Below are 25,185 nucleotides of genomic sequence, written 5' to 3' on the forward strand. Positions count from 1 at the left end.
GCACCACATAAAAGTAAATAAATAAAATACTGTGTCCATCTACAGTTTTTTTCTTTTAATTAATTTTTTATTAATATGACAACAGAATGCATTACAATTCTTATTACACATATAGAGCAAAGCACAATTTTCCATATCTCTGGTTGTATATAAAGTATATTCACACCAATTCATGTCTTCATACATGTACTTTGGATAACCATCTACAACTAAAAAAAAAAAAAAAAAAAAAAAAATCAATGAAAGTCCCAAACCATGAAGGTTGATTCATTTAAAAGCTAATCTGCTTGGTATAGTTCCAATTTCTGTATACGTGCTGCTGAAGCAAGCACTACATACTACTAGATACACAGCAAGAGTCACTATATAATAATTTGTAAAGTGTCTATTTAGAATCTCAAGGTTTTGGGTTCTGTTGTGTGCCATGGATTAAACCCAGGGCCTAAAAGCATATGCCCTACAATGAGCCACACCTCTAAGCCCCTCAAGGTCTTTTGTTTATGCAGGCCTGGGGGAATCAAACCCAGGGCCTAACATGAGCTAGGCAAGCACTATAACCAGTGGTAGGGAACTTGTTTAACATATGCAAAGGCCCAGGGTTCAATCCCTAGTACCACCAATTAAAAAAAAAAAGAAAAAAGAAAAAAAAGAAACAAAGAAGCAGCAGCAAACATATTCCTAAGATACACTGTATACATTTCAAATCATAATGTGCAACTACTAGAAATCTAAATTCCAAGACAGGATAGTAAATTGGTGCTGGGAAAGTACTGAGAAACATAATAGTTTTCCCTTTATTTTTTGATTACTAATAATTACCTATTCCAAATTTCTGCCTAAATATTAATTGTCTGGTCAACCTGCTGATCTATACCCACATGCTGGTGTGAGATGGCCCATACTTCAAGCCATCTATCTGTTCCTCCAGTTGGCACAAACTTCAGAGCAAAACCTCCACTTACTGATTTATGACCTTGGTCAAGTTACTTACCTATACACAACTCAGTTTCTGCTTCTGTAAAACAGGGATAATAATTCCAGTCTCAGAGGATTATTTGAAAGTTTTAATGAATATATGAAGAACACTTAACACAAAATAACCGGACCATAAATAGCTACCATTATTTTTATTACTCCTACCAACTCCAGAATCTTCTAGTCTATTCCTGCTAATCTATTCTTCTTCCCTAAACTACTTGAGTCTCATAAATTCTCTCTAAAGCTACTTTAAAAATATTTATAATTTCTAGGTAATTAATGTGCAGTCATGGTCAATCCTCCCATTGAGGACAACTAAAAAATAATATTAAACATTTAAAAAGCATTTGCTTGCAGATAGTGAGGATATCTAGAAAGAGAGCAAAGAATTACCAAGCCACTATCCAGGATAGGATAGAAGCCCAAGTACAGTTTGTAGGGAAGTTAAAAGATTCTGAAGAAAATATACCTTTTGGCATCATAGAAGGACTAAAGAGAGAAAGGGACTGGAGTCCAGGGCTGAAGGAAGAGTAGGAAGAGAGGATACTTGGAGAATATAAAGGTTTGGAGTTGATATCCCTAAGCAAACTGACCTAGAAAGGTAAGCCAGAAATTGGCAGAATGCCAAAGAGACTGCAGCTCAATTTCCAATCATTCAAATCTAGGAAATTAGAAAGAGATTCTGGATTGCCCCTGTCCTTAAGCTCCAGGTAGAATCAAATGAAAGATGGTCTCTGGAGCATAACACTAGGCCCTCAAATTAATCTATGAGCATCTATATAAATAAAATGTCTGACATACAATCAAAAATAACTTGCTGGAGTTGTGGCTCAGTAGTAGAGTGCTTGCCTAGCATGTATGAGGCACTGGGTTCAATTCTCAGCACCACATATAAATAAATAACAATAAAAGTCCATCAACAACTGAAAAAAAATGTTAAAAAAAATAAAATCACATGAATGAAAACCAGCAGAAAAAATCATAGGAATGGGTTGTGGCTCAGAGGTAGAGAGCTCACCTACCATACGTGAGGCACTGGGTTCGATCCTCAGCATCACATAAAAATATTGTGTCCACCTATAACTAAAAAATAAATATTAAAAAAATCATAGGAAAAGATCTCCACAGGGACCACAGATACAAGAATTATTAGACAGACTATTCCACTATTCTTACCATGTTCAAAGATACAAAAAAGACTGAGACTTTCCCCATTATGATCTAGAAAGAAGAAAAAGAACCAACTTTAAATTATAAAACTGAAAGCTACAACAATGAAAATTAAAAAGTCTGGATGGAGGTTGTGGTTCAGTGGTAGAGTGCTCGCCTGGCACATGCGAGGCCATGGGTTCAATCCTCAGTACCACATAAAAAAGAAGTAAATAAATTGCAACTAAAAAAATATTAACAAACAAACAAACAAACAAACTGGGCTGGGATTATGGCTCAGTGGTAGAGTGCTCACCCAGTACGTGTGGGGCCCTGGTTCGATCCTCAGCACCACGTAAAAAATAAATGAATTTAAAAAAAAAACCTCTGGATGGACTTAATGGTAAATAGGCTATAGCTAAAGAAATTGTCAATATGCAGAATGAGTCAAAATGAAATCATTAAATGAGGGAAGACAAATGAGGAATACAGTGATAATGTCTTAAGATTCCCCCGTGTCTCTCTCTCTCTCTCTCTCTCACACACACACACACACACACACACACACACCCCCCACACACTTTTTTCCCCCTTTCCATGGTCTTTACTGGTGCACAGAGATGAGATCTGTTGTTATATATCCATACATGCACACAATATATTTTGGCCAATATCACTCCCAAGGACTTCCCTGCTCCCTCTCCCCTCTTCCCACCTCCTGGTCCCTTTCCTCTACTATCTTCCTTCAATTTTCATGAGATTCCTGACCCCACCTTTCTTTTCCTTTTTCCTCTCTAGGTTCCACATATCGGAGAGAACGTATAACCCCCAAGACCTTCGCTGAGATTGGTTTATTTAGCTTATCATGATGGTCTCAAGCTCCATCCATTTCCTACAAATATTTCATTTTTCTCTGTGGTTGAATAAAACTCCACTGTGTAAATATGCCACATTTTCTTTATCCATTCATCCACTAAAACACCTAGGCTGGTTCCAAATTGGAAGTGTGAATTGTGTGACTATGTACATGAGTATTCATGTATCACTGTAATGTAATGACTTTAATTCTTTAGGATAAATACAAAAGAGGGTTATAACTGGGTCATGTCCAATATCAAGTGAGGAAATAGAAGAAGCTATCAAAAGACTACCAACCAAGAAAAGCCCAGGACCAGATGGATATACAGCAGAGTTTTACAAGAACTTTAAAGAAGAACTAATACCAATACTCCATAATCTATTTCAGGAGATAGAAAAAGAGGGAGAACTTCCAAATTCATTCTATGAGGCCAATATCACCCTGATTCCCAAACCAGATAAGGACACCTCAAAGAAAGAAAACTACAGACCAATATCTCTAATGAATTTAGATGCAAAAATCCTCAATAAAATTCTGGCAAATCGTATACAAAAACATATCAAAAAGATCGTGCACCACGATCAAGTAGGATTCATCCCTGGAATGCAAGGCTGGTTCAATATACGGAAATCAATAAACGTTATTCACCACATCAACAGACTTAAAGATAAGAACCACATGATCATCTCGATAGACGCAGAAAAAGCATTCGACAAAGTACAGCATCCCTTTATGTTCAAAACATTAGAAAAACTAGAGATAAGAGGAACTTACCTCAAAATTGCAAAAGCTATATATGCAAAGCCTCAGGCTAGCATCATTCTAAATGGAAAAAAACTGAAGGCATTCCCTCTAAATTCTGGAACAAGACAGGGATGCCCTCTCTCACCACTTCTATTCAATATAGTTCTCGAAATACTGGCCAGAGCAATTAGACAGACAAAAGAAATTAAAGGCATTAAGATAGGAAAAGAAGAACTTAAATTATCACTATTTGCGGATGATATGATCCTATACCTAGAAGACACAAAAGGGTCTACAAAGAAACTACTAGAGCTAATAAATGAATTCAGCAAAGTGGCAGGATATAAAATCAACACACATAAATCAAAGGCATTCCTGTACATCAGCGACAAATCTTCTGAACTGGAAATGAGGAAAACCACCCCATTCACAATATCCTCAAAAAAAATAAAATACTTGGGAATCAATCTAACAAAAGAGGTGAAAGATTTATACAATGAAAACTACAGAACCCTAAAGAGAGAAATAGAAGAAGATCTTAGAAGATGGAAAAATATACCCTGTTCATGGATAGGCAGAACTAACATCATCAAAATGGCAATATTACCAAAAGTTCTCTATAGGTTCAATGCAATGCCAATCAAAATCCCAACGGCATTTCTTGTAGAAATAGAGAAAGCAATCATGAAATTCATATGGAAAAATAAAAGACCCAGAATAGCAAAAGCAATTCTAAGCAGGAAGTGTGAATCAGGAGGTGTAGCGATACCAGATTTCAAACTGTACTACAAAGCAATAGTAACAAAAACAGCATGGTACTGGTACCAAAACAGGAGGATGGACCAATGGTATAGAATAGAGGACACAGAAACCAATCCACAAAATTACAACTATCTTATATTCGATAAAGGGGCTAAAAGCATGCAATGGAGGAAGGATAGCATCTTCAACAAATGGTGCTGGGAAAACTGGAAATCCATATGCAACAAAATGAAACTGAATCCCCTCCTCTCGCCATGCACAAAAGTTAACTCAAAATGGATCAAGGACCTTGATATCAAATCAGAGACTATGCGTTTGATAGAAGAAAACAAATAACCCAATCAACAAATGGGCCAAAGACCTGAACAGACACTTCTCAGAGGAGGACATACAATCAATCAACAAGTACATGAAAAAATGCTCACCATCTCTAGCAGTCAGAGAAATGCAAATCAGAACCACCCTAAGATACCATCTCACTCCAGTAAGATTGGCAGCCATTATGAAGTCGAACAACAACAAGTGCTGGCGAGGATGTGGGGAAAAGAGTACTCTTGTACATTGCTGGTGGGACTGCAAAATGGTGAGGCCAATATGGAAAGCAGTATGGAGATTCCTGGGAAAGCTGGGAATGGAACCACCATTTGACCCAGCTATTGCCCTTCTCGGACTATTCCCTGAAGACCTTAAAAGAGCATACTACAGGGATACTGCCACATTGATGTTCATAGCAGCACAATTCACAATAGCTAGACTGTGGAACCAACCCCAATGCCCCTTAATAGATGAATGGATAAAAAAAATGTGGCATTTATACACAATGGAGTACTACGCAGCACTAAAAAATGACAAAATCATGGAATTTGCAGGGAAATGGATGGCATTAGAGCAGATTATGCTAAGTGAAGCTAGCCAATCCCTAAAAAACAAATGCCAAATGTCTTCTTTGATATAATGAGAGCAACCAAGAACAGAGCAGGGAGGAAGAGCAGGAGGAAAAGATTAACATTAAACAGAGACATGAAGTGGGAGGGAAAGGGAGAGAAAAGGGAAATTGCATGGAAATGGAAGGAGACACTCATTGTTATACAAAATTACATATAAGAGGTTGTGAGGGGAATGGGGAAAAAATAAGGAAAGAAATGAATTACAGTAGATGGGGTAGAGAGAGAAGATGGGAGGGGAGGGGAGGGGGGATAGTAGAGGATAGGAAAGGTAGCAGAATACAACAGTTACTATTATGGCATTATGTAAAAATGTGGATGTGTAACCGGTGTGATTCTGCAATCTTTGTAATGTTTTGAATAACCAATAAAAAATAAAAAATAAAATAACTGGGTCATGTGATGGTTCCATGCCTAGTTTTCTGAGGAAGCTCCATACTGATTTCCATAACGGTTGTACTAATTTACAATCACAATAGCACTGTAAAAGTATTCCTTTTTCTCTATATCCTCTCCAGCACTTATTGTTTGGATTCTTGATGACTGCCAATCTGACTAGAGTGAAATGAAATCTCAGTGTAATTCTGATTTGTATTTCCCTATTTGCTAAAGATATAGAACATGTTTTCATATATTTGTTGACCTTTTTTTTTTGAACCCAGGGGCACTTAAACACTCAGTCACATTCCCAACCCTATTTATTTTTTATTTTGAGACAGAGAGGTCTCACTAAGTTGGGGCCTTGCTAAGTTGCAGAGAGTGCCTTTGAACTTGTGAGCCTCCTGTCTCAGCCTCCTAAATCACTGGGATTACAGGTGTGCACCACCATGCCTGGCTTGTTGGCCTTTCATATTTCTTCTTTTGAGAAGTGTCTGTTTAACTCATTTGCCCATTTATTAAGTAGGTTATTTGTTTGGGGGGTATCAAGTTCTTTATATATTCCAGATATTAACCCTCTATTAGAAGAGCAGCTAGCTCTTCTAGCTGGCTTACTTCACTTAGCATTGTCTCCAACGCCATCCATTTACCTGCAAATGCCATAATTTTATTCTCTTTTATTGCTGAGTAAAATTCCATTCTGTATACATGCCACATTTCTTTTATCCATTCATCCACTGAAGAGCATCTAGTTTGGCTCCACAGTTTAGTTATTATGAATTGTGCTGCTATAAACATTGATGTGGCTATAATCTCAGCCCCTCAGGAAGATCATAAGTTCAAAGCCAGACTCAGCAACTCAACAAAGACCCTGTCTCTAAATAAAATATTTTTTTAAAAGGCTGGTGGTAGGCTGGAGATAGAGCTCAGTTGGTAGAGTGCTTGCCTTGCATGCACAAGGCCCTGGGTTCAATCCCCAGCATCACCAAAAGAAAAAAAAAAAAAAGGCTGACTTGGCTCACTGGTTAAACACCACTGAGTTCAATCCCTGGTACCACAAAAAAAAAAAAAAAGGAAATATACTTCTGGAGATGAAGCTCAGGGGTAGAGTGTGTGCTGGCCACACATGAGGGCCCTGAGTTTAATCCCCAACACCCAAAAAATGACAGAGTGAAAGATGCACTTTTTAAGTAATACCTGAATCAAAAAAAAAAAATCACAAAGGAAAACCAACTTTTTAACTAAATGATCATTTTTAAAAAAACTCATGAACTAAAACTAAAGATCTGTTTGGAGGGGAATTTATAACTTTAATATTAAATAAAAGAAAGTCTAAAAAAACTGAGTTAGGCAACCATATCAAATTGTTAGAACAAACTTGATTGGTTATATAGTTTGGTGTTAAAGCACTTGCCTACCATGTACAAAGGCCCTGGGTTCAATCCCCAGCATTACAAAATAAAATTTAAAAAAAGAAAAAGAACAAATTAAACTTGTGGAAGGTATAAAGAAAGAAATAATAATGAGCAGGAATAAAGTTGAAAAAAAAAATGTAGTATGGGCTGGGGATGTGGCTCAAGTGGTAGCGCGCTCACCTGGCATGCATGTGGCCCGGGTTCAATTCTCAGCACCACATATAAACAAAGATGTTGTGTCTGCCGAAAACTAAAAAAAAATAAATATTAAAATTCTCTCTCTCTCTAAAAAAAAAAAATATATATATATATATATATATATATATATATATATATATGTATGTATATAGTAAGATCAACAAAGCCCCAAGTTGATCATTTGAAAAGTCTAGTATTGCTAACACCTGGCAAGACTAGCTAAAAGGAGGGGTGAAGCTAGGCAGGGTAGTTTATGCCTGACATTCCATTTACCTGGGAGGCTGAGGCAGGAGGATTGCTTTGAGCCCAGGAGCAACATAGTGACAACCCATTTCAAAAAAAAGGTGGGCCACATAACTGCAGATTCTGACATTTCAGAGACCATAAGAATATTTATAAAAAACTTCAATCAGATAGGGGCTGAAGTTATAGCTCAGTGGTAGAGGATGATGTGCACAGCACATGCAAGGCCCTCGGTTCCATCCCCCAGGACTACAAAATTAAATTAAAAGTCAGATCAAATAACAACTAGACACACCAAAACTGACAAAAGATCTGACTTCATAACTATAAACCTTAACACAAAGAAAATTCCAATGACTTCACTGGTAAATATCTCCCAAACTTTTAAGGAAATGATAATGCTGCTCTTAAATAAAATATTCTAGATATTTTTTTTAAAAAGGCAAGCTCTCTCTGCCAAAGCTTTTTTGGAGCCAGCAACTCTGAAACTAGAACTTTACAAGTATATTATGAACAAGAGAAAAATTATAGGTCAAACCCACTTTGGGGCACAGAGGCAAAATTCCTGAACAAAATTTTGGCAAATCAAATCCAGAAAATTTTTAGCAAACAAAATTTGGTTAATTTCAGGAATGAAAAATTGCTTACAATATTGCACTATCAAAATTAAAGAGCAGGTTGTGGGTGTGGCTCAGTGGTAGAACACTTGTCTAGCATGTGCACAGGCCCCAGTTTGATCTCTAGCACCAGGGATTGGGGAAGATCTTTGGCAATCTTAGAATGAAAGAGTTCTTTCTCTTTTGATAAAAGGTGGTAGGTATCTGGGCCTGGGGCTCAGCAGTAGAGCACTCGCCTAGCACATGTGAGGCCCTGGGTTCGATCCTCAGCAGCACATAAAAATAAAATAAAGGTATTATGTCCAACAACAACTAAAAAATAAATATTTTTTAAAAGGTAGTATCTGTTAGTATCATATAAATGATAGAGTTTCCTCTGAGACCAGGAGTTAGACAAAGATGTTATATAACAGCTTAATCTATATCATCTAATACAGAAAACATGTTACTAGAGTCCTAGTCAATATAATAAAGTGAGAAAAAGAAAAGCTACAAGGATTAAATGCAAAGAAAACTCACAGAATATATTCAAAAAATTTCAAAGCTACAGATAAAAGGGCTGGGGATGTGGGTCACTGGTTAGGTGTCCCTAGGTTCAATCCCTGATACCAAAAAAATAAATACATCAAGCTGGGCATGGTGGCACATGTCTATAATCCCAGCTACTTGAGAGTTAGGAGGATTTGAAGTTCAAGGCCAGTGTAAGCAATATAACAAGATAGTCTCAGAAAAAAAAAACTATTAATAAACCTAACAAAACTGTTTAAGATCTCTATGCAAAAAAAGTGTAAAACATTGAGTATAGAGAGGACCTAAATGAAAGCATATGATATTTTCCTGGATTGAAAGACTCAAGGTTAGGGTCAGGTTTTTTTTCTAATTGAACCCCAGACTTCATGCAATACCAATAAAAATTCCAGTGGGCAATTGGTGTACTTAGGTACATTCCTATGATCCCAGCTACTCAGGAGGCTGAGCAGGAGGGATGACAAGCTCCAGGCTAGTCTGGGCCACTTAATGTCACCATGTCTTTTTTTTTTTTTTTTTAGTTATACATGGGCATAATGTCTTTATTTTGTTTATTTTTTTATGTGATGCTGAGGATCGAACCCAGGGTCTCACACGTGCGAGGCAAGCGCTCTACCGCTGAGCCACAACCCCAGCCCTCACCCTGTCTTAAAATGAAATAAAAAAAGACTGGGACTGTTAGCTTAGTGGTAGAACCCCTGGGTTCAATCCCCAGTATTGTGCAGGGAGGGTCCTAACAGGTAGTTGTTTCTGGTGGAATCTGGCAAATTTACATAGAAAGAAATGTGTTAAGGAATAGCCAAGACACCATCAAAGACAATCAAGGTTTAAAAAAAAGCTTGTTCTATTAGATATAGAACCATACACAGTACCTGGTGCAAGGATAGACAAAGAGAACAATGTACTGTAAGAGAGAAAACCAGATTCAGAGATACCCGATTTACAATAAAGGTGGCAGAGAAGAGCAGAAGGGAAAGGACAACCTTGACTATAAATGGAGCAGGCTGGATATCCATATGGAGCAACTAGGAAAAAAAAGACCTTCACTATATACCTACCTAAATAAATAAATCAGTTCAAGTAGATGATAGCTCCAAATGTAAAAGGCAAAAAAAAAAAAAAGTCCTAAAGACAGTAAAAGACAGTATAATGAATTAGATATACCTTTCTTCTGTTCACATATGCATACATGACCACTGTAATCCCAGATCATATAAAAACCACAAGAATGGGAAGTTTTACTCCACCTATGTATGTCAAAATATGCTCTACTGTCATGTGAATTTAAAAAGAACAAATTAAAAAAGAAGTTTAGAAAAAACAATTCTAATAAAAGGTATATATAGTCATAAGATTGGGAAAATACAGTTTTAAAAAATATTTTTAGGTCTTCAGGATAGTAAAAGAAGAACAGGACACAAATAGCACCTAGGACACAAAAAGCACCTACTATACTTTTTTTAACATAAAGTTGGAGGAAGCAACCTGTGAAATGTGTGAGGACCTTTTCAGCGTTGAAGGCAGTGAGGGGGTAGATCTGTTGTTTGGGAACTTGCAGTGGCATTCCTGTTATTAAGATTGCCCAATTACAAGTGAACTCCCCCTCCACTCTGCCCAGAAAGGTCCCAAGCAACACTGGAATGGGTGTGACTGAGTAGCCTACCTGCCCCCACCTCTATCCTGTTTTGGTGAAGAACTTTCTATCAAATGTCTTTGATGTGTTCCGATATAAATAAACCAGGCACAGACTCTGTTCTTTGTCAGAAGCCACCATTCTGAAACCGTATTTCTGTGTCCTGTGGTTATTTCCTAGTACTATTTTTCCTAGCTTTTATTTCTCAGCCAGCCCATCTCTCTGGAGGAGAGTCCTTTCCTTCGCCCATGCAGAACAAGAGCGAAATAAAATAAAAACTGAAAAATTAGACATTAAAATTAAGACCTTCTTCAAAAGACATCAAGACAGTGAACGGATATGGATGTAGTTCAGTGGTAGAATACATAGTGACCCTAGGTTCAGTCCCCAGTACCCACCCCCACCCCCCCAAAAAAAAAGCGCAAAGGAAAGCCACAGAGAGAACAGCATTAAACTAGAAATAAATGGCAAATAGGCAAAACAAATTGTGTTTCATTCATACAACAGAATACTACACAGCAATGGAAACAAACCAATTACAGCTGCATTCAATACAAACTACTCTCAAAAATAGGTTTGTTGAGGGGTTGGGGTTGTGGCTCAGTGGTTGCAGGCTTGCCTAGCATGTGTGATGCACTGAGTTTGATTCTCTGCACCACATACAAATAAATAAAATAAAGATCCATCAACAACTAAAAAATATTTTTTTAAAAAATAGGTTTGCTGAAAGAGACCAAATACTTGCAAATACATACTGAATCATTTCATTTACATGAAGCTTTAAAAAAAAGGAAAAATTAGGGTGGTGTGAGGAAGTTTGGGTGGAAAAACTATAAAGAAAAGCAAGAAATGATTACCATAAAAGGGTAATAGTTACTTTTGGAGACAGAAAAGAAATTTTGGCCATGTTCTTTTTCTTGACTTTGGTGGTGACCACACAAGTGTTTGGTGAAAATACAAGGAGGTATATTCTTTTTGTATGCTTTTAAGTTTTAAAAATCTCAAAAATACCCAAGGGCTTACTTAACACTAAACAAATTATTTACTACAGCTGTAATCAAACCTGAGCAAGCTTCATGAAAACATGACTAAGAACACTACACTCCTCACTCAAGGTAAAACTTGCTTCTGGAAAGTTCAAATATGATCTTTATTTCTGTTTTATTTCTGTATCTATATCTGTACTGTTTTGTTTTTTAAGGCAAAGTGTTAAATTTATCAAAACTGGATGTTTGCTATGTATTTTAAATATATTTATGTTACAGTTATTCATAATTAAAGAGGGTAAAATAAAAGAGATCCTATCAATTCATCTCTCTAGGTAAAAATCCTGCATTTGTTAGCCTTACAGAGAAAAAGATGAAATATTTGAAAATATTTATGTTTTTACCACCACCAAAAAAATCTCCCCATTTTCTTCTATTCCAGATTATCTCCTTTTTATAGTTCATGCAAGTCAAAATATTCACTTTTCCAGCCACTGGGTTCTAGATGACAAAATGAAGTGCATAGGTAACACATATGCCTAAGACAGGTCTCAATTTTACCAGTAACTTTTAACCCATGGGTAATTTAGAGTAAAAAAAAAATTACTTCTCTTTCCCCAGCTCAGCTGGATAACTTCCCAAATGGAGAATGTCCACGTAGCAGACACTGTTAACTGATGATAACATTGGGTTATTAACAATATTCAAAGTTCTCTTTTCAAACCACACACAATTTGATTCAAGGCTGCATCTCCTGCTCCTGGCCACCTGCTTCATCAAAAAGCGGGTTTTGAGAATCTACGACTATTGAAGTAGCACCATCTCTCCTGCAAAGGCTTGATTTGGCTAGAAGCTCATAATCTGGCCAGTGACATTTTAGGAGTCTTGTGAAGGTGGACTTTGAGAAAGGTTTCTTCACTCTTTAAAGGAGATATATGAGAAGAGACGGTTTCCTGCTCTTCCTCTGGACATGTTCTTTTCTTTTTTGGGGGGGGCAGGGGAGTGGAGGTGGGGTACCAGAAACTAAACCCAGGGACACTTAACCACTGAGCCGCATCCCCAGCCACTTTTATTTTTTATTTTGAGACAGGCCTTGATAAATTGCTGACCTGGATCTTGCAATCCTCCTCGGACTCCTGAGCTGCTAGATTACAGGAGTGCACCACTACTCCCAGCTCCTCCAGATATTTTCTCCACAGCATGCAGTAACCACTCTTCAACCACTGGGGGAGTTAGTTTCAGGAAGATGGAGTAGAAAAGATGATGGCAAACTGCTAAATAGAGACCTTTACACATGTCTCACTCCAAAAACTGTCACAGTCACATTGGCCATTGATCAGTAGTTATAAATCTGGTGCTGTTAGCCTTTTCTCTTCCAAATAATGCTATGGATTGTGATAAAACTCCCCATATGGGGTCATAATTTCTTTTAAAACTATTGTCAGAATATAAAGATGAAAAAAGAGAACTTCCACACTATACAAAAAAAATTCAAAAGTTTTTTTAATCAGTGTAAAATGTAAAATGTCAAAGAAGTCAATTATATCCTCCAGAGTCATTGTTAAATCTCATATTGATTCATTTGATATATATATGTATACGCGGGACTGAAACCAGTGGGGTTTAACCACTGAGCCTCATCCCCAAACCTTTTTATTTTTTATTTTGAGATAGGGTCTTATTAAGTTGCCCAGGGCCTTACCAAGCTGCTGAGGCTGGTTTTGAACTCAAAATCTCCCCGAGTTAGCCTCCAGAGCCACTGTGAGCCACTGGGATTACAGGCATTTTAAAGACATAGTCATGTCAAGATTTTTAGTAGTGTGAAAGACAAGTAAACATTAAAAACAAAAAAAAAAATCCAAACAAACAATAATCATTATGAAACAAAAACAGAAAAAAAGGAAAAAGCAGTGGACTTAGGATGGACAGATTTATGCCCTGGCCAAACCTTGGTCTCTAATAACTACCTTATTAGGTGAGGATAACAACCAGACTGCTGTTTTCTTGGGGTTTCTTATTGGCTGGAGCTGTTTTCTCTACTTGCATTTTAGAATCACCTGGAGAGCTTTTGAAACTGAGCAGCCCAAATGTCTACAATGAGTATTTGGGGGTGGGGCCTCAAAATCACATGCAAGGGCATTTCTTAAGAGTAAAAACAAACCTTATTGTTACTTCTATATTGTTACAGCACCTAGCACAAAACCCCCAAAAGGAGTTTAATACTACTTGAATGAATAACAAAAGAAAAGCTGGCTAGTTTTCTAACCTTCCTATTTTAAAAAAGATTACAGTTATGTTTACAAAGAATTTTAAAAAATCAAAGATTTGGGCTGGGGTGTAGTTCAGGAGTAGGGTGTTTGCCTAGTATGTTCAAGGCCCTGGAGTTCAATCCTCAGCACCACAAAAAATAAACAAAACCAAAAAAAAATTTAAAAACTAAAATTAAATAATAATTTATGATGCTTATATAAAGAAAAATTCCCTTAAAAGCAATTATTAGTTGCACTTAATACAAAGAACTGAAACCCATTTCTATATGAATAACTACATGATCCACTTTCCATTTCAGGTCATGAATCAAGGTATGATATACTAAATTTAATTAAGCTTAAAAGTAATCTAGTTTATCTCACTAAAAAACAAGTCATGAAAATTGAATTATAGGCAATTTAGAATTCTCTCTCTACTGGTTCCTCCACAACAACTACAATTATTATACAAAGATTTACCCCTATCTTTTTTTTTTTTTTTTTTTTTTTTTGTGGTGCTAGGATTGAACCCAGGGCCTTGTGCATTCAAGGCAAGCACTCTACCACTGAGCTATATCCCCAGCCCCTACCCTACTTTTTGACAAAACAAGATTCTTTTCTTTCAGGAGTTAATTATTATAAGATAATTCAAACTAATCATTATAGTGTCATTTTTATAAAATTTCTGTACAAGATAAATAGAGAAGAACATACACCACCAAAATGTTTACAGTGCAATATTCCTGGATGAGATTTCAGATTAGTTTTCATTCCTTATTATCTATATATTTTTAAGTTTTTTAATTTTTTAGTTATAGGTGGACACTTGTCTTTATTTTACTTTATGTGGTGCTGAGGATTGAACCCAGTGCCCATGCGTACTAGGCGAGTGCTCTACCTCTGAGCCACAACTCCAGCCCTTTAATATGTTTTTACAAATGAGTATACATTACCTACACAAATTTTCTTCTGTTATTTTAAAAATAAAACATGAAAGCCTGAAAAATCAGTAAGGGTAAATAATATGAGAATCTTAAAAAGTTATGTCTTTATTTTTCCAAGTCAAAAGAACATAAGTTAAAAATCTGATTTTTGTATTTTGAAAAAATAAATAACCTTCCACACATTACTGCTAAGAATTCAAGAGTTCTTCAGCTTTAAAAATAACCATGTTTTCAAATGCAAGGACACTTTTGGGTCAACTAACAAATGGATCTATAGACATTTGTTACTGGATTCAGGTATTGTTGAACTTCCTTAGGTTGATAACCATACTAAGGTTATGTAAGAGGAGAATGTCCTTGGTTCTTAGAAAATACACACTAAAGTTCTAAAGGACAAAGGGAAAAGTGAATACAACTTACTTTCAAAAAACTCAGCAAAAAATATAGTAAATAGAATAAATGTTAAAGTAAACCTTTTTTTTGGCTGTGCTGGAGATCGAGAGCCTAGCACATGCTAAGCATGCTCTCTACCACCGAGCTAAACCTGGCAGCCAGTGAAAGCAAATTCTGAATATTAATGGTAAATGTGGGTAAAGTAGTATGAAAGTTGTTTGTACAAGTTTTGAATTTTTTTAAATGTAAAGTTACTTCTAAATAAAAAAAAAAATTGGGAGCTGGCACTGTGGCTCAACAGTAGTACACTTGCTTTGGCATGTGTGAGGCACTGTGTTCGATTCTCAGCACCACATATACAAATAATAAAGGTCATTAACAACTAAAAAAAAATTCTTTTAATTTAACTGAAAAAAAGTAATAGGAAAAAAGGTATATTGGAAACTGTCCTAACAACAACAACAAAACACTTTTAAGATCATGCAGAACCCCAACTACAAGCAAGAAAACATAGCAACACATTGGGCCAACAGTAGACTTTAAGTCAGCACTATCCAAGAAAATTAAATTTTTAGTATTAAATTTTCTAGAGGCTAGGGTTGTGGCTCAGAGATAGAGCACTCACCTAGCACATGTGAGGCCCTGGGTTCCATCCTCAGCACCAAATAAAAATAAATAAAATAAAGGTATTGTGTCCAACTACAAAAATAAAGAAATATTTTTTTTAAAAAATTCTAATAGCCATATTAGAGTTAAAAGAAACTGGTGAAATTAATTTTCATACACTTAGTCAAATGTCTAAAACATTATCATTTCAATGTAATCAATATAAAATGTGAGATGCTTTACAACTTTCACACTAAATCTTCAAAACCAGATATTTTACACTTAACAGTGTATCTCAATTCAGAAGCTAAGTTTGTTATACCATATAGGAAATATTCCACCTGCATTTAGATTTCATAAATGTACAGTTAAACTAGATTTACAACACAAAATTGTTTCAAAGTTAACAAGTTTTCCAATCCGTTTTTTATATGTAAACTTCTTAAAATTAAGAAAAAAGAAAAATTCATTTCTCAGCCACACTAGCCACAATTATCTCAATAGGTAATGGCTACAATATAGGAAAGCCTAACTTTAGATGAGAATAAAACAAATTCCCTCTACAAAAGGAGTTCATAAAACAGCTTCTATTATCAACAGATTTTTAACACAGTCATAACAGAAACACTACCAACGTACCTCTCCCAAACACAATTAGATATTCCCTATTCCACCTTTCAGAAATAGTAACACAAAGCCTTCTCTCCTGTGCCTCAGTTGTCATACTGTCATTTGGGCTTAATTTGAGTTTCCTGAAAATTGTCAATCAAGTGGCCCTCTTATTTTAAGATGTGCCAGAACAAGTTCCAGCTCTAGTAAGTCTAAAATGTCCGTTGTATTTAGCATACAGGGTTTCAACGCAAAAACTGTCTCTTTATTTCCAAACAGGAGCAGGCACACAGGAGAAGGTCTTGGATTTAACAGAGGAAGTGACCCTGAGTACAGGGGGTGGGGAGGTTTCTTTTTAAACAGGTGTAAGAGATTAATTTAGTCAACACCAAGCAACACGAAAAGATTCGCCAATCAATAATTCTGTGCCAAGCAACTTGATCAGGGATTTGGCCAGAATCCCTTTGGCTAATCTCAATACGGGCCTCCCCAAAGACATCCTGATTTAGGCCATTCTCATATAAATTGAGGTTTAAGCAATCCTGACAGCAAATAAAATCAAATTATATACATGTGAATAAAATTCTGCCAGTCTGACAAAAGAATAAAGATAACTTATTAAGTGGGCAAAAACAGTTCCATAAGATAAAAGTTACCATAAACTAGCGTTTACAAAGCATTTTGCAGAAGTTGATATCTTATTTTGTTTAGTCAGACTTTTCAATTGAACACAGTGTGGCTAGCAAATTTAATCCACAACAACCAATTCTATTATTGTTTTTTCGTTCTCCATAGGCATGTTAATATTTTTTAAAGTATTTTTATATTTTTATGTGGTGCTGAGAATCCAACCCAGCACTAGGCAAGCACCCTACCACAGAGCTACAATGCCAGCTCCAATATTTTTAAGTTGATAAATCCTCTCTTATGAATTCATTAGTGCCTGGAGTCTTTCATACCACTGGAAAGTGAGGTAAGAGTATGAACAATGGTTTCTGACATCCTACCTCACTAGTTAAGTTCCATCTTGCACACAAAATCCCTTTTTTCCCTTTTCCTTCCAGTTCTACTTATGTAGTTGCTTTTCATGAGACATTTTATGGGGATCCACTTTGTGGAGACTAAAATAAAAGCCTGTGTATCAACATTGACTATTTCTACTTAAAACTCCCCCCCCCCCAGTCAAAAAGCTTAAGCAAGACGAATATAAACGTTTTTAAGCCATTCCTTAACGGATTTTTTCTTATTAGATTTCTTTTGCCGTGGAAATATTTACACATTCTATAGAAGTGAATAATACATTCTAAATTGGGGTTTTTATTAACAAGTTCGCAGGCAGTGCCTAGTTATCAACTCCAGTCTCACGTTTTCTGAAATTAGCGCAACACGCAGAAACCAACAGTAATCTTAACTATAGCGAACAGGCACAAGGAATAAACTACATAGAAACACACATTCCAGTGCAACAGTTCAAGCACTATTTTGAGAAAAAAATAAATAAGGTCCCACGTCTACTTCAGCAACAGAGGATGATCCTCTAAGGAGGCTCAAGGCAGACCTCGCTGCAGAACGCCAATCCACACCGATTCTGGCCACCCTGCCTTTTCCAGTGGCCTGAACTCCCGCCAACCACCAGGGAGCCTGGCCACTTCACCACCCAGCAGCGGAAAAAAAAAAAAAAAAAAAAAAAAATTTTTTTTACAGGGTTACCTCCGATGCGAAACATCCACTGACATTCTGACACTAAAAAAGTAGCATTTAAATAGAGTTTTTATAACGCCTTCAGAGGATACTTTTCCTCTCTGGTTAAGACCCCACCCTTTCCCCCCTACTTAAAAGAGGAAACACCAAATCCAGAGGCAGGTTTTCCATAGTTCATTAAACTTGAGCAACCGGCTGTATTGGAAGGCTCCGGTTGCCGGCCCGCAGCCCGTGCGCTGGCACCGGCTCCCGCGGTGGCCGGGAAAGCAAAGGCACCCCGCAGCCGGTGCGGGCGCCTCTCGGGACGCGCCGGGCAAAGCAGCCGCTAGCCAGGAGCCGAGGCTGCGGAGCCGCATCCCACAACAAAGTCCACCTGGCCAACAAAGGCTTAGCCTGCCGTCTGCAGGTGGGAGCCCGGTGACCAGAGGCCCTGCCGCCGTGGGAGAGAGTGAACCGGGTGTGTGCAGGACCGCCTCCGAGGGGACCCAGACCCCGAGGTGCGAGATGCGAAGAGGCGGTGGCAAGTGCCCCACGAACGCCGGCGGGGCCGCAGGGCACTCGCAGAGACAAGCATTTTCCCGAGGGAGGGTGGGGCGAGCGCCCGGGCGGCTCTGGGTCCCCGGAGAACGTACCGGTGCCGCGGGCAGGTTGGGGGCTGGGGCGGTCGGGGCGGCCGAGGCGGCCTGCCGCCCCCAGCGCCCCGCAGCCCCGACGCCTTTCATTTGGCCTCTGCGGCGGCGGAGGCGGTCCGACCTCAGCGCTTAGCACTGCGCCAAGCAGGGGCGGGCGGGGGAGGGCGCGCCAGACCCGCCGCAGCGCGGGACCACCCCTACCACCCCGCGCTGCGCCCCCTGTTCCGGCCCGCCGCGGACCCCACTGCCCGCCCACAGGCCTCGCTCCCCGCAGCTCGCGGAGACGGTGCTCGGGCACTCGCCTAGTCCTCACCTCGATGTAGCCGGCCAGCGCCGCAGCGGGTGCCGTAAGCACGAGCAGCAGCAGGACCAGGAGTTTGCCCGTGGCCGCGGCGGCCGCCGTCCTGATGGCCGCCATCCCTCACCGGGTCGTTCTAGCCTGGGCTCTCAAGCTCACACACACAGGTTAGAACGCTTTCCCCACCGCGACCCAGAAGCATCTGAAGCCGGTTCGCCGCCGCCCCGGGGGTTTTACACCAACCGGAACTGACTTCACAAGACCACGCCCTCCTTCTGCAGCACCCAATGCTGGCCCGCAGGACTGCCCCCAAGACACCGCCCCTTGTTCGTTCCAGACCAAATCAGTGCATGGCATAGCCTGCTCCCCCCGCAGTCCCAGACGCGCGCCCCCGCCCGGCCCCGCCCCCAACCGCGGACAGCCCCGCCCCCGCTTCGGACCCCGAGGGCGTGAGGCGCGGGGGTGTGCGGTGGGTGGACCGCGGGCCTCTGCTCCGCTGGGGCCGAGGTGCGCTCCGGATCCTAGCACCCGCGCGGTGATTTGTGTTCCCGACGCTGGTCTATCTGCCTGCAGCCTCCGGATTCAAGCACATTCCGCTTCCCCGCCCCTGCGGAATATTTTTCAGATTCCTTTGGGTACCGCCCTCTTTTTGGTTCTGAAAATGGTTTTGTTAAAAACAGGATGGATCGTTAAGGGTCCAGGACTATTTACCAAAGGTGAACCCCCGAGGCAGAGGGTAGACTAAAGCAGGGAGCCTTCCTGCTCCCTCAATCCCCCAAGTGGAACGCGCCCGCCTCCCGCGCTCTCCTACCTACCTACCTACCTACCCACCCACCCCCAGTCTTCTTCGCCTTTTCCTTGCCCCTGAACCGACGGAGTTTCCACACCGTAGACCTGTGGTCTTTGGGCCTCATCCTTACCCGCCCAAACCAGGGATAGCTGCTTTGCATGAAGACCCCTGGTGCAAGGACCACGCTGAGTAGAAAGACCAGGCCCCCTTCCTCCTCGTGTTTTAGGAAAAGATCCTGGTTTCTTATTCTGTTTAAGATCACTAGCAAGAAAATTGCCTTCTGTTTTCTTCCTCCACTGCATTTCTTCTCACTGGGAAAAGGTTCTGCTGCCCCATTTCACATTGGCACCATGGCCTTGCCATCACGAGGGCTGTGCTAGCTTTGTATCCTTTCAGTAACCTGTAATTTATGTACCACTTTCTGCAGAAATCTGGACTAGTTCTTTAGGTTCAACTAAATAAGTAGTCTCTACGCTCAGCAACTGACAGTAAACAGAAGAGGCAACGTTCACAGAATGAACAGAGTGGAGCAATGAGAAGAACCCTGGATTATTTTGAACTACTCACCTACATTGAGTAGTTCCTGTGGTTAAACTGGCTCTTCCTCATTCCCCAAAGACTTTAAGTACCTTTCCATTACAGAGCCCTTCCTAACACTGCTCCTGCTGTGTCCTCCATATTTACCTATTGGGAACATTTTCGCTCTTCCTATGCTCAAGTAGATGTGATATCATTCATAACTGAATGCTCGGAGGATTATTTCCTACTATGGCGCTTGCTCCCCTAGTTATTTCCTTGCCTCCTATGCCGCTGAAGATACTTGGCTATATCGTACTGCAATGCCCCTCACAGTGGAAGCCTCGACAGATGTGTGTTCAGTGGTTTTGAAGCCAATTATCTGGGTGCTAGTCCTGGTTCTGGAACTGACTTGAGTTTAGGTCTGAGTTTTGGCCCTCCCCCAAAATTATATGTTGAGGCCCTAACCCCCAATGTGATGATATTTGTAAGTGGGTTCTTAGGGATATTAGAGGGAGGAAGCCCTCATAATAGGATGAGAAAGAAGAGACAACCATACTAGAGTTTGCCCCACCCCACCCCTCCTTTTAATTCTCTTGTCTCTGAGACCATCATAAAAATGTAGCCATCTGCAAGCCAGGAAGAGCGCCATCGCTGAGGAACCAAATTGGCACCTTAATTTCAGACTTCTCAGCCTTCAGATCTGGGAGAAATAAATTCCTGGTATTTAAGCCTATCTCATTTCACCAGATAGGTGATTCAAAGAAAAATGAGAGCTAAGCACAGTGGCACATGCTTGTAATACCAGCGACTCTGGAGGCTGAGGCAGGAGAATCATGAGCTCAAAGCCAACCTTAGCAACAGAAAAGTACTAACCAACTCAGTGAGACCCTGTCTCTAAACAAAATACAAAATTGGGCTGGGGTTGTGGCTCAGTGGTTGAGTGCCCCTGAGTTCAATCCTTAGCACCAAAAAAAGAAAACTGAGGGCTGGGAATATGGTAGAGAACTTGCCTGTTATGCACCAGGCCCTGAATTCAATGGGGGGAGGGAGGGGATGAATGTACAAAAGTGAAAGCATGAAGAGACTTAAATATAAATGGTGGAAGATGGTAAAGCAATCGATAATCTTTTTTTTTTTTTTTTGTACCAAGGATTGATCCCAGGGACACTTAACCACTGAGCCACATCCCCAGCCCTTTTTAAATTTTTTTTAATATTTATTTTTTATAGGTGGACACAATATCTTTATTTTATTTTCATGTAATGCTGAGGATTGAACCCAGTGCGTCATGCATGCTAGGTGAGCACTCTACCTCTGAGCCACAACCCCAGCCCTGCCTTTTAATTTTTATTTTGAGACAGGGGCTCACTAAGTTGCTTAGGGCCTTGCTAAGTTACTGAGGCTGCCTTTGAACTCATGATCCTCCTGCCTCAGTGTCTCCAGAGGGCAAAATTGAGATGTATGCAGTCAAGAGGAGAAATAAAGAATGTCCACATACTTCTGCCCCTTTCAATGCTTTATTCACTCAAATTACTCAGTACAATTTTCACTCTATAGGTTCTTAATCAAGCAAACGACAATCCTTAGTGCTAGGCACTGTAATAGACAATCAATTCACAGCAAACAATTCTAGATTAATTAATCACAGCAAACAATTCTAGATTAATTCTAAGCACTACAAAACACACTTAATCATGACAGGCTAATGACAGACATTCCCTCTGCATGCTAAGTTCAAATGTCAGATCAAAAGTCTTAAGCCTTAGGCTTTATGTCCAGCAGATGCACACTCACTCAAACCGCAGTGATCAGGTCCAGAACCAAGGCAGGCTTCCCTGGCGTGTAATGGGGTGTAGTTTAGGAGAGGGTCCTAGGGAGAAGTTGCAGCTCTCACCAAGGTCCAGACCAGGAGGTAGGGTTCGAGATCCGTGAGGATTATGCTGGGAATCAGGAAACAATGACAAGTGATGGGATGTCAGGTCCTCATCAAGCTCTCCAGCTCAAGTGCCTCCTTATTTCAGCTAGCTGAATCCCTGTTCTTCAGCTCTATTATTTATACTAAATATTGGGACTTTTGATCCCCCTTTTCAATCCTTATCAATCCCTATTCATCAGCTCTATCATTTATACTAAATTTTGGGACTTTTGATCCCCTTTTCAATCCTTATCAGCTACCACCAGATTTCTCCATAACATCATTTACCCTGGGGTCAGAAACTTCTGGTCTGGTGGTCTCCACCCTGATCTTCTTGACTTTCCCCCATATCAGGAGAGGACAGCCTGCCAGAGACTTCACTGTGTTTATCAGGGTGAGGGGAAGTAACTCATTTGAGGCCACACTGGAGGGCTCTGTGGGTGTGCCTGATGAGACTGCAGGTTTCAAAGTGGAGTTTTTAAAATGGAGTTGCTTACACTCAGGCCTAAGGCCATCCTCACATTCAGCTTGCTGAGCCATTGGGATTACAGGCATATGCCACTGCACCTGGCCCAAAGATTCTTAGTAAAGTGTTGATTGTCCTGTTCATCAAAGTTCAAAGCTTGAAAATGTTACTCTATTTTATTAAATGACACTATTGGGTGCAAACCTAGTTTTCCAATTCTCAAATAACAGTTTTTCATCCCAAATACATTCTTGTCTGTGACCAAGGTTTTTTTTTTTTTTTTTATTGGTTATTCAAAACATTACAAAGATTGCAGAATCACATCGGTTACACATCCACATTTTTACATAATGCCATAATAGTAACTGTTGTATTCTGCTACCTTTCCTATCCTCTACTATCCCCCCTCCCCTCCCCTCCCATCTTCTCTCTCTACCCCATCTACTGTAATTCATTTCTCTCCTTATTTTTTTCCCATTCCCCTCACAACCTCTTATATGTAATTTTGTATAACAATGAGGGTCTCCTTCCATTTCCATGCAATTTCCCTTTTCTCTCCCTTTCCCTCCCACTTCATGACTCTGCTTAATGTTAATCTTTTCCTCCTGATCTTCCTCCCTGCTCTGTTCTTGGTTGCTCTCATTATATCAAAGAAGACATTTGGCATTTGTTTTTTAGGGATTGGCTAGCTTCACTTAGCATAATCTGCTCTAATGCCATCCATTTCCCTGCAAATTCCATGATTTTGTCATTTCTTAGTGCTGCGTAGTACTCCATTGTGTATAAATGCCATATTTTTTTTTATCCATTCATCTATTGAGGGGTATCGGGGTTGGTTCCACAGTCTAGCTATTGTGAATTGTGCTGCTATGAACATCGATGTGGCAGTATCCCTGTAGTACGCTCTTTTGAGGTCTTCAGGGAATAGTCCGAGAAGGGCAATAGCTGGGTCAAATGGTGGTTCCATTCCCAGCTTTCCCAGGAATCTCCATACTGCTTTCCATATTGGCCTCACCATTTTGCAGTCCCACCAGCAATGTACAAGAGTACCCTTTTCCCCACATCCTCGCCAGCACTTGTTATTGTTCGACTTCATAATGGCTGCCAATCTTACTGGAGTGAGATGGTATCTTAGGGTGGTTTTGATTTGCATTTCTCTGACTGCTAGAGATGGTGAGCATTTTTTCATGTACTTGTTGATTGATTGTATGTCCTCCTCTGAGAAGTGTCTGTTCAGGTCTTTGGCCCATTTGTTGATTGGGTTATTTGTTTTCTTATTGTTTAATTTTTTGAGTTCTTTGTATATTCTGGATATTAGGGCTCTATCTGAAGTGTGAGGAGTAAAAATTTGTTCCCATGATGTAGGCTCCCTATTTACCTCTCTTATTGTTTCTCTTGCCGAGAAAAAAACTTTTTAGTTTAAGTAAGTCCCATTTGTTGATTCTTGTTATTAACTCTTGTGCAATGGGTGTCCTATTAAGGAATTTGGAGCCCGACCCCACAATATGTAGATCGGAGCCAACCTTTTCATCTATCAGACGCATAGTCTCTGATTTGATATCAAGGTCCTTGATCCATTTTGAGTTAACTTTTGTGCATGGCGAGAGGAGGGGATTCAGTTTCATTTTGTTGCATATGGATTTCCAGTTTTCCCAGCACCATTTGTTGAAGATGCTATCCTTCCTCCATTGCATGCTTTTAGCCCCTTTATCGAATATAAGATAGTTGTAATTTTGTGGATTGGTTTCTGTGTCCTCTATTCTATACCATTGGTCCATCCTCCTGTTTTGGTACCAGTACCATGCTGTTTTTGTTATTATTGCTTTCTAGTACAGTTTGAAATCTGGTATCGCTACACCTCTTGATTCACACTTCCTGCTTAGAATTGCTTTTGCTATTCTGGGTCTTTTATTTTTCCATATGAATTTCATGATTGCTTTATCTATTTCCATAAGAAATGCTGTTGGGATTTTGATTGGCATTGCATTGAACCTATAGAGAACTTTTGGTAATATTGCCATTTTGATGATGTTAGTTCTGCCTATCCATGAACAGGGTATATTTTTCCATCTTCTAAGATCTTCTTCTATTTCTCTCTTTAGGGTTCTGTAGTTTTCATTGTGTAAATCTTTCACCTCTTTTGTTAGGTTGATTCCCAAGTATTTTATTTTTTTTGAGGATATTGTGAATGGGGTAGATTTCCTCATTTCCAGTTCAGGTTTAAGAGTGATATGTTTTGGGCTGGGGATGTGGCTCAAGCGGTAGCACGCTCGCATGGCATGCGTGCAGTCCGGGTTTGATCCTCAGCACCACATACAAATAAAGATGTTGTGTCCTCCAAAAACTAAAAAATATTAAAATTATAAAAAAATATAAAAAAAGAGTGATATGTTTTCATTTTAGTAACTTTTGTGCATAAAAGTAAAAGGCCATAATTTGTTCTTTCCATCTTCTTAAAAATCAGACTTTCTTCTAAAACAGTGTCTTCCATGTACACCTAAGACAAGTGCATTTCTTTGTTGTAAAAAATCAAAGTTCATGTCCCTGTCTGTATAATTACATTAGCAGCATCCTCTTGTTCATTTATCCAGCACATATGGGGCATGGAGATGGGGGTGCATAAATAGGG

General features: G+C 39.5%; 1 protein-coding gene across 4 annotated transcripts in view; it reads right to left on the reverse strand.

Annotated features, from left to right (window-relative positions):
• Positions 1–19,078, reverse strand: part of Aplp2 (amyloid beta precursor like protein 2) — a 73,335-nt gene extending 54,257 nt beyond the window's left edge. For 2 of the 4 annotated variants that reach the window (XM_076846169.1, XM_076846167.1), the window contains exon 1: positions 18,882–19,078. In XM_076846169.1, coding sequence (XP_076702284.1) covers positions 18,882–18,986 — 105 coding nt within the window. In that variant the 5' untranslated portion in view covers positions 18,987–19,078. The remainder of the gene's footprint in view (positions 1–18,881) is intronic. The other 2 variants (XM_076846170.1, XM_076846168.1) reach the window with 1 other exon arrangement.
• Between the last annotated feature and the right edge of the window lie 6,107 nt (positions 19,079–25,185).

The sequence above is a fragment of the Callospermophilus lateralis genome, chromosome 2, assembly GCF_048772815.1.
Source record: "Callospermophilus lateralis isolate mCalLat2 chromosome 2, mCalLat2.hap1, whole genome shotgun sequence".
NCBI classification, from domain to species: domain Eukaryota; kingdom Metazoa; phylum Chordata; class Mammalia; order Rodentia; family Sciuridae; genus Callospermophilus; species Callospermophilus lateralis.